General features: G+C 55.8%; 1 protein-coding gene across 2 annotated transcripts; it reads right to left on the bottom strand.

Annotated features, from left to right (window-relative positions):
* On the bottom strand, nucleotides 1–7631 carry GLI1 (GLI family zinc finger 1). Of its 2 annotated transcripts, XM_059936276.1 has the most exons (12): nucleotides 7560–7631; nucleotides 6994–7120; nucleotides 6671–6763; nucleotides 6210–6405; nucleotides 5807–5951; nucleotides 5365–5454; nucleotides 5137–5274; nucleotides 4676–4825; nucleotides 3891–4055; nucleotides 3149–3379; nucleotides 2345–2612; nucleotides 1–1923 (listed from the first exon to the last, which is right to left on the bottom strand). In XM_059936276.1, exons 2-12 carry the CDS (start codon nucleotides 7091–7093, stop codon nucleotides 179–181), a joined length of 3321 nt encoding a protein of 1106 aa, XP_059792259.1. In that variant the 5' UTR covers nucleotides 7094–7120; nucleotides 7560–7631; the 3' UTR covers nucleotides 1–178. The 2 variants fall into 2 exon arrangements, with proteins under 2 accessions (XP_059792259.1, XP_059792260.1); XM_059936277.1 differs by lacking the exons at nucleotides 6671–6763; nucleotides 6994–7120; nucleotides 7560–7631 and having other exon boundaries at nucleotides 6101–6213.
* Between the last annotated feature and the right edge of the window lie 5746 nt (nucleotides 7632–13377).

The raw sequence follows: 13377 nt of genomic DNA, 5'->3' as shown, positions 1-13377 counted from the left end.
CTTTATTATCAGGAAACAGTGTCATTATCAAATTCCTCCCGAAATATAGTTAGACTGTGTACAGCCCCAGCCCATACCTCCCATCCCTGGGGTATTCCAGGGGGCTATGGCTCCTCCTCCTGACTTCTTGTGGGGATGGAAACCCCTTAGGAAATGTGGATCTGTGATTCCTCACTCCTTAAGCACTAGAGTTGAGGAACTGTGTCTCCCCAGGCAGGGATCCCAAAAAGACACTCATGTTGCCCACAGCCATGTTGGGGGTCCCAGAAGGAGGTGGGGTATGTTCAGAGCTGTCCCTCTGATCATGGGAGGGGGGAGGACTCAGCCCCTGGGGCTCATCCAGAATAGCCACAAAGTCCAGCTGAGTGTTGTCGAGATCAAGAGAGTCCAGAGGGTTACACACCTGCCCTTCAGGAGGAGGGTACAAGGCTGGGCCCCCTCCCAGCCTGCCCACCTCAGGATGGCCACAGCTAGGGTTGGTGCCCCCTGCCTTGAGGGGCCCATAGCAAGTGGGTAGTGGAGGCAGAAGTCGGGGTGGTGCTGCTGCCCTATGGGAAGCCTTGTTTGCCCCTACTGCAAAATTTTCATGGCATGGTGAAGGGGTAGGATAGGAGCCTGACTTGTGATTGGGCAAGTTAGGTGCAAAGCCAGGTCCATATGTGGCCACTTGTGCCTTGGCAGGGCTCAGGCTAACCTGGGAACCCCCCAGAAACTTGGGACTCTGGTAGAGAGGGTCCTGGACTGGGGGATCTCCCCTGCCCCCTCCCTCCCACAGCAGCTCCTGTTGAGACTGGACATAATTACACACAAGCTGTGCCTTGAGCTGTCCTGTAGAATGAGTAGGGGACTCAAAATCCAGGCTGGGCCTGGGTTCTGAAGGAAGATAATCAGGAGGTGGCTGGGTATAGTTGCCTGACTGGGGATACTGGGGAGGGGGAGGCTGGGAGTAGTGGGAGAATAGAGGCTGTGAGCGTGGAGGCCCCTCACTGGGGTGGGCATTGAGGCAGGGTGCCAGTCCTGTGGAGTCAGAACCCACTGGACACCCCTGTTCCGGCTTCACCTGCACTTGTCCATAATGTTCAAGACGAGGACACTGGCCATAGGCTCCAGCTGGAGGCTTGGGGCCTGGGTACAGCCCAGAGTGGGAAGGGAACTCACCCCATGTTTCTGGGGTGGGTTCAGAATAGGAGACCTGCTGGGGACAGGGGTTGGGGCCGTAGTTGGTAGGTGGACCAGGCCCAAGAGGCAGGGAGCCTGGACCTCTAGCTCCATAAGGCTCAGCTGCTGCCCCCTCAGGTCCCCCATATCCCAGAGTATCAGCAGGCGGGAAGTCCATATAGGGGTCCAGACCACTGCCCATCACGGAGGTCCCAACCTCTGGCTCCTCCCGTAGCCCTCTGGTATCCATGGCGACATTCTCAGTGATGCTGGGGGGCTGTGGTGAGTAGACAGAGGTTGGGAGTTGGGGATCAAAGTTCCGTCCTCCTCCTGCCACTGTGGGGGGTGTGTGGACACAACCCAAGCTCTTGAACCGCTGGACTCTGGCTGGGGCAGGGCAGTCAGCAGACCGGGCTGGGTCACTGGCCCTCCGGGTGACCCCTACATTGGGGTTGTATCCTGGATACTCGGCTCGGCTTCTCCAGGGAGGTGCAGGAAGACCCCCCATCCGATCCAGGCTGGGTGCTGCAGTGGGTGGGGTACCACCTCCCCTGGCTGAAGCATATCTTGCCCGGAGCAGGTAGTGCTGGGCAGGCGTGAGGCCAGGCAGAGAGCATGCCCCGTTCTCTGGTGGTGAACCAGGGGGGAAAGGGGAAGCCAGGGAGGAGCGGCGGCTGACAGTATAGGCTGAGCTGACGCTGCTGGAGCTGCTGCTGCGGCGGTCAAGAGATACTGGGGGGCCCAGACGGCGAGACCCAGGAGTGCCTGCAAGTGATAGGTAGAAAAGGCAGGGTGGCCAGGGAGCCCTCTGAATCTCACCCTGCCTCCCCCAAGGGACAGCCTTGTCCTGGAATCCCAAGGAAGGCTCCTTAACTCTAACCACTCAGTTTTGTCTCCTCCTTCACCCATGCCCTTTCTGCTTCTGAGTCACCAGGGATTCAGGGTCGCTGTGAACAGTCCTACAGGTTGTACACTGCACAATCCTAGGGGACAGCATTTGCATCGTAGACTTTGTATATCGCAACAATTTTCTGATAGATGGAAGGAAAGCGTCCTGAGGAAGGAGGACGTTTTTCTAATTGTACAAAGGAGCTGTATAGCAGCCCTGAAGGGTGAAGTCCTCCTTCCAACCCCAGAGAAGGTCCAGATCCCAGCCTAGCAACCACCCCCAATACCCATCTCTCACCGGTGTGGGTCAAGCTGGGCAGTTTGAGGCCCCGGGGCCCTATCGGTCGGAATTGGTGTAGCTGGTCCAGCCTAAGGTTCTCAAGGCGGCGAAGAGTAGACAGACCAGTGCCAGCAATGCAAGGCCCCTCGTCCAAGCTGGACAGGTCCTCGGTGCTGCCCCCTGCATTTCCAGTCATTTCCACACCACTGTCTGTATTGGCTGCGCTGCCTGCTGGGGAGTGGTCACTGCTGCAGGATGACTGGGCCCCAGGGCTTGGCTGTGGCTTCTGTGGGGAAGATGAGGGCTAAGGGTGGCACCCATCCCCCTTCCCCACAGTTCCCTGAACTTGGTGAGTGGCTAAAGCCTGTGTCCCAGTGACTGCTTAAGGGTATAGAGAGGGCTGAGCAAGTGAAAGACAAGGGCAAACTGGAGAAAAGGTGATGAGAAGAGCCTAGACTACCTTGACTCAAATTTGGGCTCTATGACCTTGAACAACTTCTCTATGCCTGAGGTTCCTTATCTGAAAATGGGGAGAGTAAGTTCCTTTCTCATGAAGTTGTTGTGAGGAGTATGTGAAATTATACAGGCACAAGGCCTAAAATAATATACTAATTCCTATATATGAGTTTGTTGAACCCATTAAATAATTAATTACACTAAAATCCCTAGGTTTGAGGTAGCCCAAGGAGCAAAACTTGGGTAAGAGACTGGGGGACCGGCCACAGAAGAGAGATTTGCACAGGAGGCGATGGACCAGTTGGGAGGGGACTAGAAAGATGTCGGCAGGGCAGGCGGGGGTATGGAGGCAGGGGGTTGCCTCACCATGGCACCCTCTGGCACAGTCAGTCTGCTCTCCTCCCTGATGGGGCCTCCGTCCCGCTCCCTCTTGGGCTCCACTGTGGAAAGAGCCGGTGCCCGGGGCAGGGGGCCATCTCCTCGGTGCCGCTTGGTCACGTGGGCGTCAGGACCATGCACTGTCTTGACATGTTTCCGGAGCGAGCTGGGATCTGTGTAACGTTTGGTGCAGCCAGGGAGCTTACACACATAGGGCTTCTGTTGAATGGAGAGTGAAGACAGCAGGCAAAAGGATCAAAGCGGGAGAATGCAAAAGAAATGGGAAAAAGTGGTGGTAAGTGAGGATGAGGGGGGTCAGGGAGGAATGCATAGCACCCAAGGAAATAAGGAGAGTAGGGCCCTTGGAGTAAAGGATGAAAGGATCAAGGGGAAGATTAGGAAAACTGACAGCCCAGGCCTGGGAAAGATGAGGGGGTGAACCCAGGTCTGTGAGGCCTCATAAATTCAGGGGTTGAAGGGACCAGGGGTCTCTTTTAGTTAGAATGGGTCTATTTTAGTTTAGCCCTTTGGCTGGTTAGAGGTAGGGGGAGGGGTGGTAAGTGGAAATTCTTGGTTTCAGAAAGACCTTCTTCAGGTGAATTCTATGGGTCGGGGGTAGGGGGAACTCACCTCTGTGGAGTGGGTGCTGGGCTAAGGGATTTCTTATGGGGGAACCTCCCCAGTAGGTGGCTTCTTTAAGTGGGGAGGGTCTCTTGAGTGGGGCATTCACCTCATTGGAGTGGGTCCGATTCTGGTGCTTGGCTCGGTCACTGGCATTGCTGAAGGCTTTACTGCAGCCCTCGTGTTCACACATGTATGGCTTCTCACCCGTGTGTGACCGCAGGTGTGTCTTCAGATTTTCCAGGCGTGAGTATGACTTCCGGCACCCCTCAAACTAGGGGACATGGGGGTCAAAGGATTGCTCTCAGACAGAAGGACATGGAGGTTAGTGGAACCCTGAATCTCAAAAGGGACATACATCAGAGAATATCACTCAAGATGGGAGAGCACTGGGGCTTCAGAATTCCCAAAATTCAGGGACAAGGGCAGGCAAGAGCTGGGGGAACAGAAGTAGCTGGAGGCACTCGGCCTGCAGGGACATGGAGCTGAGGCAGCGAGCAGCCCCTGGTCGAACCAGGGCACGTCTCCTGCACGAGGAGCCCAGACTGTCTTAGGAGGGGTCATCCGGGGAGTGTGTGTCCTCAGTGCAGGGCTTCCCCATTAGGCAGAGTTGCAGGCCCGGTGCCTACGGCCCACTGTACTTCTAGGGGCCCACAAAAATGTTTTAATTTCTTTTAAAAACAAGGGGAAAAATTAGCTTTTAGGTCCAAGAAAGTGTTCTAATATATGATATCAATATGTTCATCTTCATACCAACCTAGTCATAAAATACAATTTTTGAATATTTGTTTATGGAGGAAGGGACCTATGAAGACAAAAGTCAGATTGAGCCCTGCCTTGGTGGGGAGCCCCGATTTAGAAAGGAACCCTGAGCTTGGGGAGGGGGTGCCTCACCGTGCACTTATGTGGCTTCTCGCCTGTGTGTCTGCGCATGTGCACCACCAGCATGTACTGGGCTTTGAAGGGCCTCAGCTCCCTGGAGCAGCCCCCCCAATGGCACACAAACTCCTTCCGCTCTCCGTGGATGTGCTCGCTGTTGATGTGCTGAGGGAGAAGATGCAGAGGTTCTCTGAGGTTCCCTATGCCCCTGAGATCCACAACAGACCTTCCCTGGACCTCCCCACCCCACCATATCCCTCCATGGCTTCCCATCATGGGGGAAGAAGAGGCAGGAGGAACATCACAGCCCACAGCTCTGTTCTTCCGTTTCTAAAACAAAGTTACACCTCCTGAATTTCTGCCTACCCACTGGGCACCCAACCTCTGACCTCCTGCCCTTAGCCTGATTCCACCATGTCCCACCCAGAATGTCCTACAGGCTCCAGCCAGCATTCCTGTTACCCCCTGCGGCTCACATGCACCAGCTGCTCCTGGGAGTCGAACTCCTGACTGCAGCCGTCCCAGCGGCAGTCAGTCTCATACACAGAATCGTGCTCAGGCTTCTCCTCTCTCTCCAGGTCTTCCCGCCCATCCAGCATCCCCAGCAGGGGATCCTAGGGTAGGAGAGAAAATCCTAGTGTCACCTGGGTGACAGCTTTTGTTTCACTCAGGTTGCAGAGGTAAAGCTCCCCGCTCCCCCTTACCTGTGTGCCCGTGGAGTTGGGGCTGCACATATCACCTTCCAAGGGCTCCTCCGGGCACTTGCTAAGCAGCGCATCCAGCTCAGACTTCAGCTTCCCCAAGGGCAGAGGTGAGGATGGTGAAGGGAGAAGTGAGCAGGAGGAAGAGAGAGCCCAGCCACGTCTTCCTGCCCTGACTGCCCCCACCCAAGCAGCGGGAACCCCTGGGTTGGGAAGAGACTTCCTCCTTAGACTGCACTGGTGAATGGGATGGGCGAAAGGTGGGATCTCATTTGGAAGAGACTGATTCAACGCCAAGAAGTGAACCCCGGCACCCATACCCCTTAATTTTTCTGGCACTGAAAACTTTTACGTCCTCTGTTCTTCATTCACCTTTCCCCTAAAAAGTCTACCACCCACCCACCCTGAACTGAGGGAAATCAGGTGACAATATGAGGACTCTCACCTGGCAAGTTGAGAGGGGTCCCCGGGACTGAGGATGTGGCATCATCCCACCCTGGGTGGGGTCATGGGGACCACAGGGCTGGACCCCGAAGGAAGGCGAGGTCCCTTTTTGGTGATTCATCTGGGGTGAGAATCCCAGAGATGGGCTGAGGAGGAGGAGGAGGAGAGGCAGTTACTTAGGACTATCGTCTCAGAAAGCCTCAGGAGTTCTTGAGCTCTTTGGAGGGTTTCTGGAAGACGGTAATGGGAAGTGGTTGAGGCAGTCCCAGGGAAGTACTGAGGAGGGCTTCCACACCTTTGAAGTGATAAGGATTCAAATAGGGTCAGGTGGTTTGGAGGGCTTGAGGCTTTTAATGGGGTTTGGTAGGGCCTTTAGGGGCCTCTTAGCCCGAGGCTGTCTGCACCTCATGGTGCCGATGGAGAGGTGACCATAGGAGCCCCCCGGAGATGCACAGCGTGAGTTGATGAAGGCCACGAGGGAGCTGGGTGAGGTGCGGATAACTGTCTGCAGGTCCAGGCTGGCGTCTGACAGAGGTGAGATGGAGAGAGCCCGCTTCTTGGTCAATTTGACTGCACTCCGGGGAGGAGGAAACAGTGGGGCTGGGGCAGGAAACAGGGGAGATAGATACGGTAAAGGAGCATGTCCCCCATGCATGCAGCCCATGGGTCCTGACTCTCAGCCAAAAGAAATGACACCAGACTCTGCCCTGTTGACCCCGTCTGTGACCTCCTGATCATGCTCTGATTCCTTGATCCCATCTCCAAGCATTTCCTCTTCCAAAGTAGATGCCCTGCCCTCCAACTTTCTCCCTCAGGACAAGTCCCAAAGAGGCAGAAAGGAAAGAGATGTTGCCCGAAGCCTCACCCTCCGTGCAGCTGCTGGTCTCTCTGGCTGGCCCATAACTGTGGGGGCCGGACATGAGGGTGGCCTGGTGGCAGAAGGGCAGGCCAGGCAGTCCTAGAAAAGAGGTACAGCTGGAATGGGGGTTGGGAATGGAGGACACATAAGGTCTCACCTTGAAACCCCAGGTGAGGCCTGATCCCATATTCCAAGCCCCAGTGACATGGGGCCTCAGATCTTTTTGTATATGGGAAACTGGCATGGGGCCGGAGATAGATGAGGGATCCCTGGGACTGGGTGAGAGATCTGCCAGTCCTCAAGGTCCGGGGATTGGTGTACGCACTGACCTTCTGTCCCCATGCTGGGGGCCGCCTGACTGGGGAGGGGCCGGAGACAGCAGGGCTCGCCATAGCTACTGACTGGCGGTGGGGTCATCGAGTTGAACATGGTGTCTCAGAGGAGAGTGTGGGGACACTGCAGGAGGGGAAGGGAGATCTGCAAGTTATAAAGGCAGGAGAGAAATATGGAAGGTCAGATAACTAACTCAGGTGCCGAACCCTGGGCAGAGCACCTCCAAGACATCTGCCATGGGAAATCAAGTTGAAATGAGCTTCCCTCAGCCAAGGGAGGGTAAGGAGAGAAGTCCCATAGAGGTAGAGGCAATCTTGGGGATCTTTGTGGGAACCGGGTGGGAGCTTTGCCTGGGTGGGGTGTGTGTGTGTGTGTGTGTGTGTGTGTGTGTGTGTGTGTGTATGTATGTGTGTGTGCGTGTGTGTAGGGGGAGTGTTGTGGACTAATTGTGCCTGTGAGCTTCAGGTGATTTTATACCATGGGCCCTCTGTTTCATCTTGTTCTGACCATGGGCCAGCTTTGAGGGGTGGGATGGGGGAACTCAGGAGGAGGAGTGACTGACCTCAGGCACTGGGCTGGCTGCTCAGCCTGAGCCCCTCTCCCTTTCTTCATTTGTTGCTCGCTGCCTAGTGACAGCCCGTCTACAACCTCTCCAGTGTCCAGCAGAGGGAGCCCTCGCCACAGCCCAGAGAGGCTGACGGGACCAGGAGGGAGCCCAGATGATCTGTCCTTTCCTCTCTAAGGCAGAAAACTGTGTGGAAGGGGATAAAGTTTCTGAGGAGAGCCTCCAGGGTCTGTTGGGTACAAAGGATGGAAGCTGGTGTTATTCAGGGGTGGTTTGAATCTGGGCGTCCGCCTAACTCTTTTGGTCTGTTTTGGGGGAACAGGAAAGGGGCTGTGAGGGAAAACTTTGGGAGAAGAAACAGACACACAGACAGACACACACACACACAAACACACACAAGTCATCCATTAGAGAGGAGTAGTGAGGGAGAAGAGGGTGCCGCTGTCCGCTCTTCTCCTCAAACTCCAGTTTTTACTCCACCCCGGGTTTTCCGGTCTCCCGGGACTGAGGGTGGGGTGGGGCGGGGTAGGGTGGAGAGCTACAGGGAGCGGGCCGGCCGGCGCGGTGGGTGATCCCAGGATGCTGGGATTTAGGGTGAGGGCGGGGTAAGATGGGGAGCGGAACCCGGACCCCATGACCCAGCCTGAGCCCCGCAGCCTGGGCTTTACTCTTCCTAACTCCTCCTTTACCAGCGGAGATCCGGATCCTGCAACCAAGACCTCCCAACTCGACCTTGGCACTACTTTGGGGGGGGGGGGCACAGCTGCCTGGCAGCTGGATGGGGGGACACTTCTCCCGCCTCTTTCCTCTATGACTCACCCAGGGGAATGAGGCGGGGGCTAGCTAACGACCCCCCAAAACTAAAGAGACTGCCCCAAACATGCCTACTCAGTCATCTTCCTGCCCCAGTGCCCAGCCATAGGGGAGGCCGAGATGGAAATTGGGCGACATCTCTCCTCACCCACGCGTGCCACAGCCCACCCACGTCTCCCCTTCACATTAGTGAAAGGAAGATTTCGCCAACTTTTCCAGCTTCACAAAATTAAGTTTTTCTGGGGTGTGGATGAGAGCGCAGGATGGGGCAGGGAGCTCCAGGGTTCCCTTGCTGGAGCCCTGAATCATCCTCTGTGTCTCCTAATTTTCCGGAGTCCCCCCTCGCACCCCCGCTCCCCAACTCCCAGGAGTCGGCCCCGCCCCCCTTCTCCCGGTCCCGCCTTCCCCGCCCCCGTGCCTCCTCGGCCCACCCAAGTCGCCGCCGCAGGCTCTGGCTGCAGACGGCTCCGCTTCCCCCGCCCGCCCCGGGAGCCCAGTCGAGCGAGCCGCAGCGGAGTGGAGGGAGGGTGGACTGAGAGGCGGGACACATTCTTCCCTCCTCCCCTCAGTGCATCCAGAGAGCTGGCATTGGCGCCCGGGGCGGGGGGGGGGGGCACTGTCGGAGAGTGGGAGTCCCCTTGGTGGGGTGAGAAAGAAGAATCCAGAAACTACAGGGAGAGAAAGTGACTAGGGTAAATAAAATAAGGTGTGTCTGGGGAGGGGGAGGGGCCAGGACACCTTAGGTTCCTGGGTATCCCAGCTGGCTTCCCAAGGGTTAACCCCTCCAGACCCCCGGGAACCCCCTAGTGACGTCAAGGGCGGGGTCTGTGCCGCCTGGCAGGGGATGCCTGGGAGATAATGGGGGGGTGTCTCTGGACCCCGCCCCCCAAGGAAAACCCACCCTTATTCCGGCCCTTACAACTCCCCCCCGGGAAACTGCGCTGCGTTCTCCCTCTACTGGACCGTAAAGACCTATCGTATGAAGACCCCAGTTCTCCAGCGCCCTAAAACCTTCAGTCCCCAGTGTCTATGGGATCCCCTTTCCCTAATCCTGTCCCCAAAGCTAGCTGCCCAGGACGGATTGTTTCGGGGTCATGGGGCCTGAAAGAGGCTTCAGAGCGGGGAGCAAGGGCAGGCAGGGTGGTCTGAGCCAGAGGAGGGGCCTCGGTCCCCAGCTCCCGTTTGGGAGGGGGGCCAACGGGGATGCACAGGCAGGCAGTGGCCAGTGGTCCCGCCCCATCCCAGTAGGGGTCTCCCTGTGGCTGGCCCCAGCTGCCCTGGTGGTCCTGAGGTCAGAGGGTCAAGACAAGGTCTCCTCAGCTCCTCCTTAGCACCCTGCCCACAGCCATTGGGACCCAGGAGTCCAAATTCCTTGGGGAGTCTTCCTAGGGCCTAAACTAGAGACTGACTCCACCAGCCCCCTTCCTACTCCAGAAGACAATTCTTTTTCCCCAAAATACATGCACCAGCAAGCACATCTGTCACAAGACAGGTCAGAGTTTTAAGCCCAGCCGCCCCCCAGTGGTTTTGTCACCTCACACACCCTATCTAGGAGTCTCTCCGTAGCTGTTCCCTCCTTTCAGAAACACTGATGTCTTCCTGCCCTGCGCTCACAATCACACCTGGAGTTCCCTCTCTACCACGCAGACCTCCAGCTAGCCGTCCTTCCAACCTCTTCATCCCAACCTCATTAAAGTGAGATGTTCCTAACATGTGGGAGAGGCGGAGACAAAGAGATCCACGGTTGCCTGAGACAGAGACACACAGACTGTCAGAAGAAAAAAAAAAAAATACAGAGAAAGGGAGATACATTTGAAAAAATTCTCCAAACTTTCTAATATCTTGTCCCAGGCTCTCCCACTCTTATTTTGCCTCTATGCCCTAGGTCTCCCGCCTTGGCTGGGCAGAGTCCCTCGCAAGTAGAGCATCCCCTCAGGTCCCTTCCCCCACCGCTCCCAGGTGGTCCCCCTCCTGCCCCCCTTCTCACCTCCGTCTGGGCGCAGGGCTCGGGATGCGCGGTCCAGGGCTGGAGTCTGGGCTGGGGGATGTGCGGTGGGGAGGGGGGGGGCGGACAGGGCTACAGCAGCGCAGCCTCAGGGCCACCCCCACCCCCCAACCTGGCCCCCAGCCCTCCCGCCGGCCCAGCCCGCCGGGCCGCGAGCCGGGACCACCCGCGAGAAGCGCAAACTTTTTTTTCCCTTTTGCAAAAACTTTTTCTCGCTCTAGCCGCTGGCGCGCCGCCGCTCTTCCCGCTCGCCCCTCACCTCCCTCCTATTTCCCTCCCTCTTGCCGTTCTGGAGGATGAGGCAGGGTAGCTGGAAGCAAGAGAGGGGGTGCCGGGCTTATTGCACCCCCAGGACCCCCAGGATCCTCCCCCTCCCTTGAGGCACCCTATACTGCCTAACACCCCCCCCCCCCGCGCTGAACACGCTGCTGGTAGTGGGCAGTAAATCCCGGCGTGGATCCCTGGATCGGCTGCCTACGAAGAGGCCCTGAATCAGAGCCAGAAAAAACAAATTGAGATATATATTGGGGGGTGGAGGGGTGACGAAAAAACTCACCCGAGAAAAATAATATTGGAAGTAGGGTCGTCGACTTTAGTTGGTGCTAACTGAGCATTCCATAACTATCATGTAGTTTTTCTGCCGGCCTCACCCTTTGGATAGAACATGAAGGGGTTGGGACAGATTTGGGGTGGAAACAGGATTGGGACAGAGTTGGGTTGGGAGCCCTGGGCGGAAGGTGAGGGGTCCATGGAGCATAAAAGGGAGGAGCAGTGGCTGAGGCTCTGGGTGCAGGGCAGGGCCTGTGTTCACAAAGTTGCTAAGGAACCCTGAGACTGAAGCACTGTTCCCGGAGAACTCCTACTTTCCTTCATCTCGGAGTTTTGGAGACTGGGGCCACCTCTGCACCTCTACGCGTCCCTCTCTCTTTCTGCTCTTCAAGGCTGTCTGCTCCCTCTGCTGGTCTTTCTGGCACATGACACCTTCTTCGAGTCTGATTGGAGGCAGAGGAGACTGGGGGAGGTGAAGGAGTAGGAGGCTTAGGTCCCCCCACCAAAGCCCAGCTGGGAGCCCATGCAGGGGTTGCATAACCCCAAAGAAACAGAGGGGCACACCGGCAGAGACTGCTACTGCAGAGTGGTAGTGTAGGGGAGTGCCCTGTCCATTTGGACTTGTGTTGCCATGGTTACCGGATGCGGGGGGGGGGGGGGGGGTGGTGGTTAAGGGGCAGCTATTTTAATCTCTCTGAACTTTCTTTATGAGAAAGGGGAGAAGGCATGGTGGGGGAAAGGAGCCCCTTCTTTTTCTGTCACCCCTCAGATAGACCTCCCACATCCTAGCTCTGCTTCCAAGAACCACGCCTCCTTGGGTCTGGAGAGTCAGTCAGTTAACTGTTCAGTCTGAGGGTCAAGGGGAAAGGTGAAGCTAGGAAGAGGTCTGAGGCCTGACAAATATATGTATTAACTGTGGGAGGACAGATAAGGAGCCCTATTTTAGCCTCCCTCCCCCACATGACTTTGACCCAGACAGTTATACCCAGAGGGTCAGGCAAGATCAATGATAACTGGAGAAGAGACCTTACACATGCCCCTTCCAGGGAGCTCTTTTTTTTTTTTTTTTTTTTTAATTTATTTTTGTCTGTGTTGGGTCTTTGTTGCTGCTCTCGGGCTTTCTCTAGTTGCAGCGAGCAGGGGCTACTCTTCGTTGCAGTGCGCGGGCTTCTCATTGCGGTGGCTTCTCTTGTTGCAGAGCACAGGCTCTAAAGGCACGGGCTTCAGTAGTTGTAGCACACGGGCTCAGTAGTTGTGGCACACGGGCTTAGTTGCTCTGCGGCATGTGGGATCTTCCCGGACCCCACGGGATCAAACCCATGTCCCCTGAATTGGCAGGCGGATTCTTAACCACTGCGCCACCAGGGACGTCCCACGGGAGCTCTTTTAGAGCGCATTGCTTTCTCCTCCCCATCCAGGACTCTAGATCAGCAATTCTCAAACAATTTGGCTTCAGTGTCCCTTTACATTCTGAAAAATGACTGAGGTTTGTTTACGTGATTTATATCAATTTACCATATTAGAAATTAAAACTGAAAAAAGTTTGTAACACAAGAATACACAAGCACACATCCCATTAACAAAGATGTCAGGAAGGTGATGTAATCACATGTCCTACAGCCTCTGGAAAACTCCACTGTAGGCTGTTGAGATATTGAAAATTAAAAAGGCAAATAACATCTTAGTTTTATTATGAAAATTGTTTTGACTACATGAAAGGGTCTCAGGGACCTCCTGGAGGTTCCCAGGCCACACTCTGAGAACCATTGCTCTGGACCATCATCCCAGCCCTTCTTCATGACTCACACTTGTTGATTTTTTTTTCCTCATTTTTATTAGGAAAGTATAAACATTTGCCTCCCTGATGGGTCCTGCCTCCCCCAAGAAAAACCAGAGAACTTTTCAGGCTCAGCACTCCTCTCTCTGGACTCCCATTTCTGGGGCTCTCCCAAACACCTCCCATCAGCCCCTTTCCCAGCTCCCTCTTGAGCCTCCCTTCAAGCACTTCCACAGCCCTTACACTTGGCCAGCCTGTTTCCCCCATCCCAAGCCCAATGGGCCCTTGGTCTGCTTCTTCCTTCCCTCACTTGAGGACTTTCTCTCCTCTGGAGAGACTAAGTGATTTTTCTCTGCCTTCTCCTTCCCACCCTCCCTCCCTCACCTCTGCCATCTTCTCAGATGGCTTAGGGTAGGAAATCATACTTTCTGGGTAGACTCCTTTAGAGGACACACTTTTCCCATCTCCCCACACATCAACCAGCCTGGAATGTGCCAGAGTCTGGACAAGAAAGTGCCCATTTGGGTCCCAGAGGGGTCAACCCAGTCATATTGCCAGGTGACCCACTGGATGAAGGTATGGATCAGGAATCTGACGCCTCCAGACACAGATGCCCTTTGCCTAGGAACCCCTAGCTTGATCTCTTCACTCCAAACCCCGAGGTACTCTTG

This window comes from Balaenoptera ricei, chromosome 10 (assembly GCF_028023285.1).
Source record: "Balaenoptera ricei isolate mBalRic1 chromosome 10, mBalRic1.hap2, whole genome shotgun sequence".
Taxonomy (NCBI): Eukaryota; Metazoa; Chordata; class Mammalia; order Artiodactyla; family Balaenopteridae; genus Balaenoptera; species Balaenoptera ricei.
Note: the sequence above shows the minus strand (reverse complement) of the source record. Positions and strands in the feature narration are given on the sequence as shown.

What these genes read in the sequence shown, in the direction of transcription:
- GLI1 (XM_059936276.1), bottom strand. Translation starts at nt 7,093, where the DNA reads ATGTTCAACTCGATGACCCCACCGCCAGTCAGTAGCTATGGCGAGCCC. An exon ending in GACCCCTCTCAACTTGCCAG is followed by an intron (nt 5,455 to 5,806) that starts GTGAGAGTCCTC and finishes CCCTTGGGGAAG; the next exon opens with CTGAAGTCTGAGCTGGATGC. An exon ending in CCCAGGAGCAGCTGGTGCAT is followed by an intron (nt 4,826 to 5,136) that starts GTGAGCCGCAGG and finishes CTTCTCCCTCAG; the next exon opens with CACATCAACAGCGAGCACAT.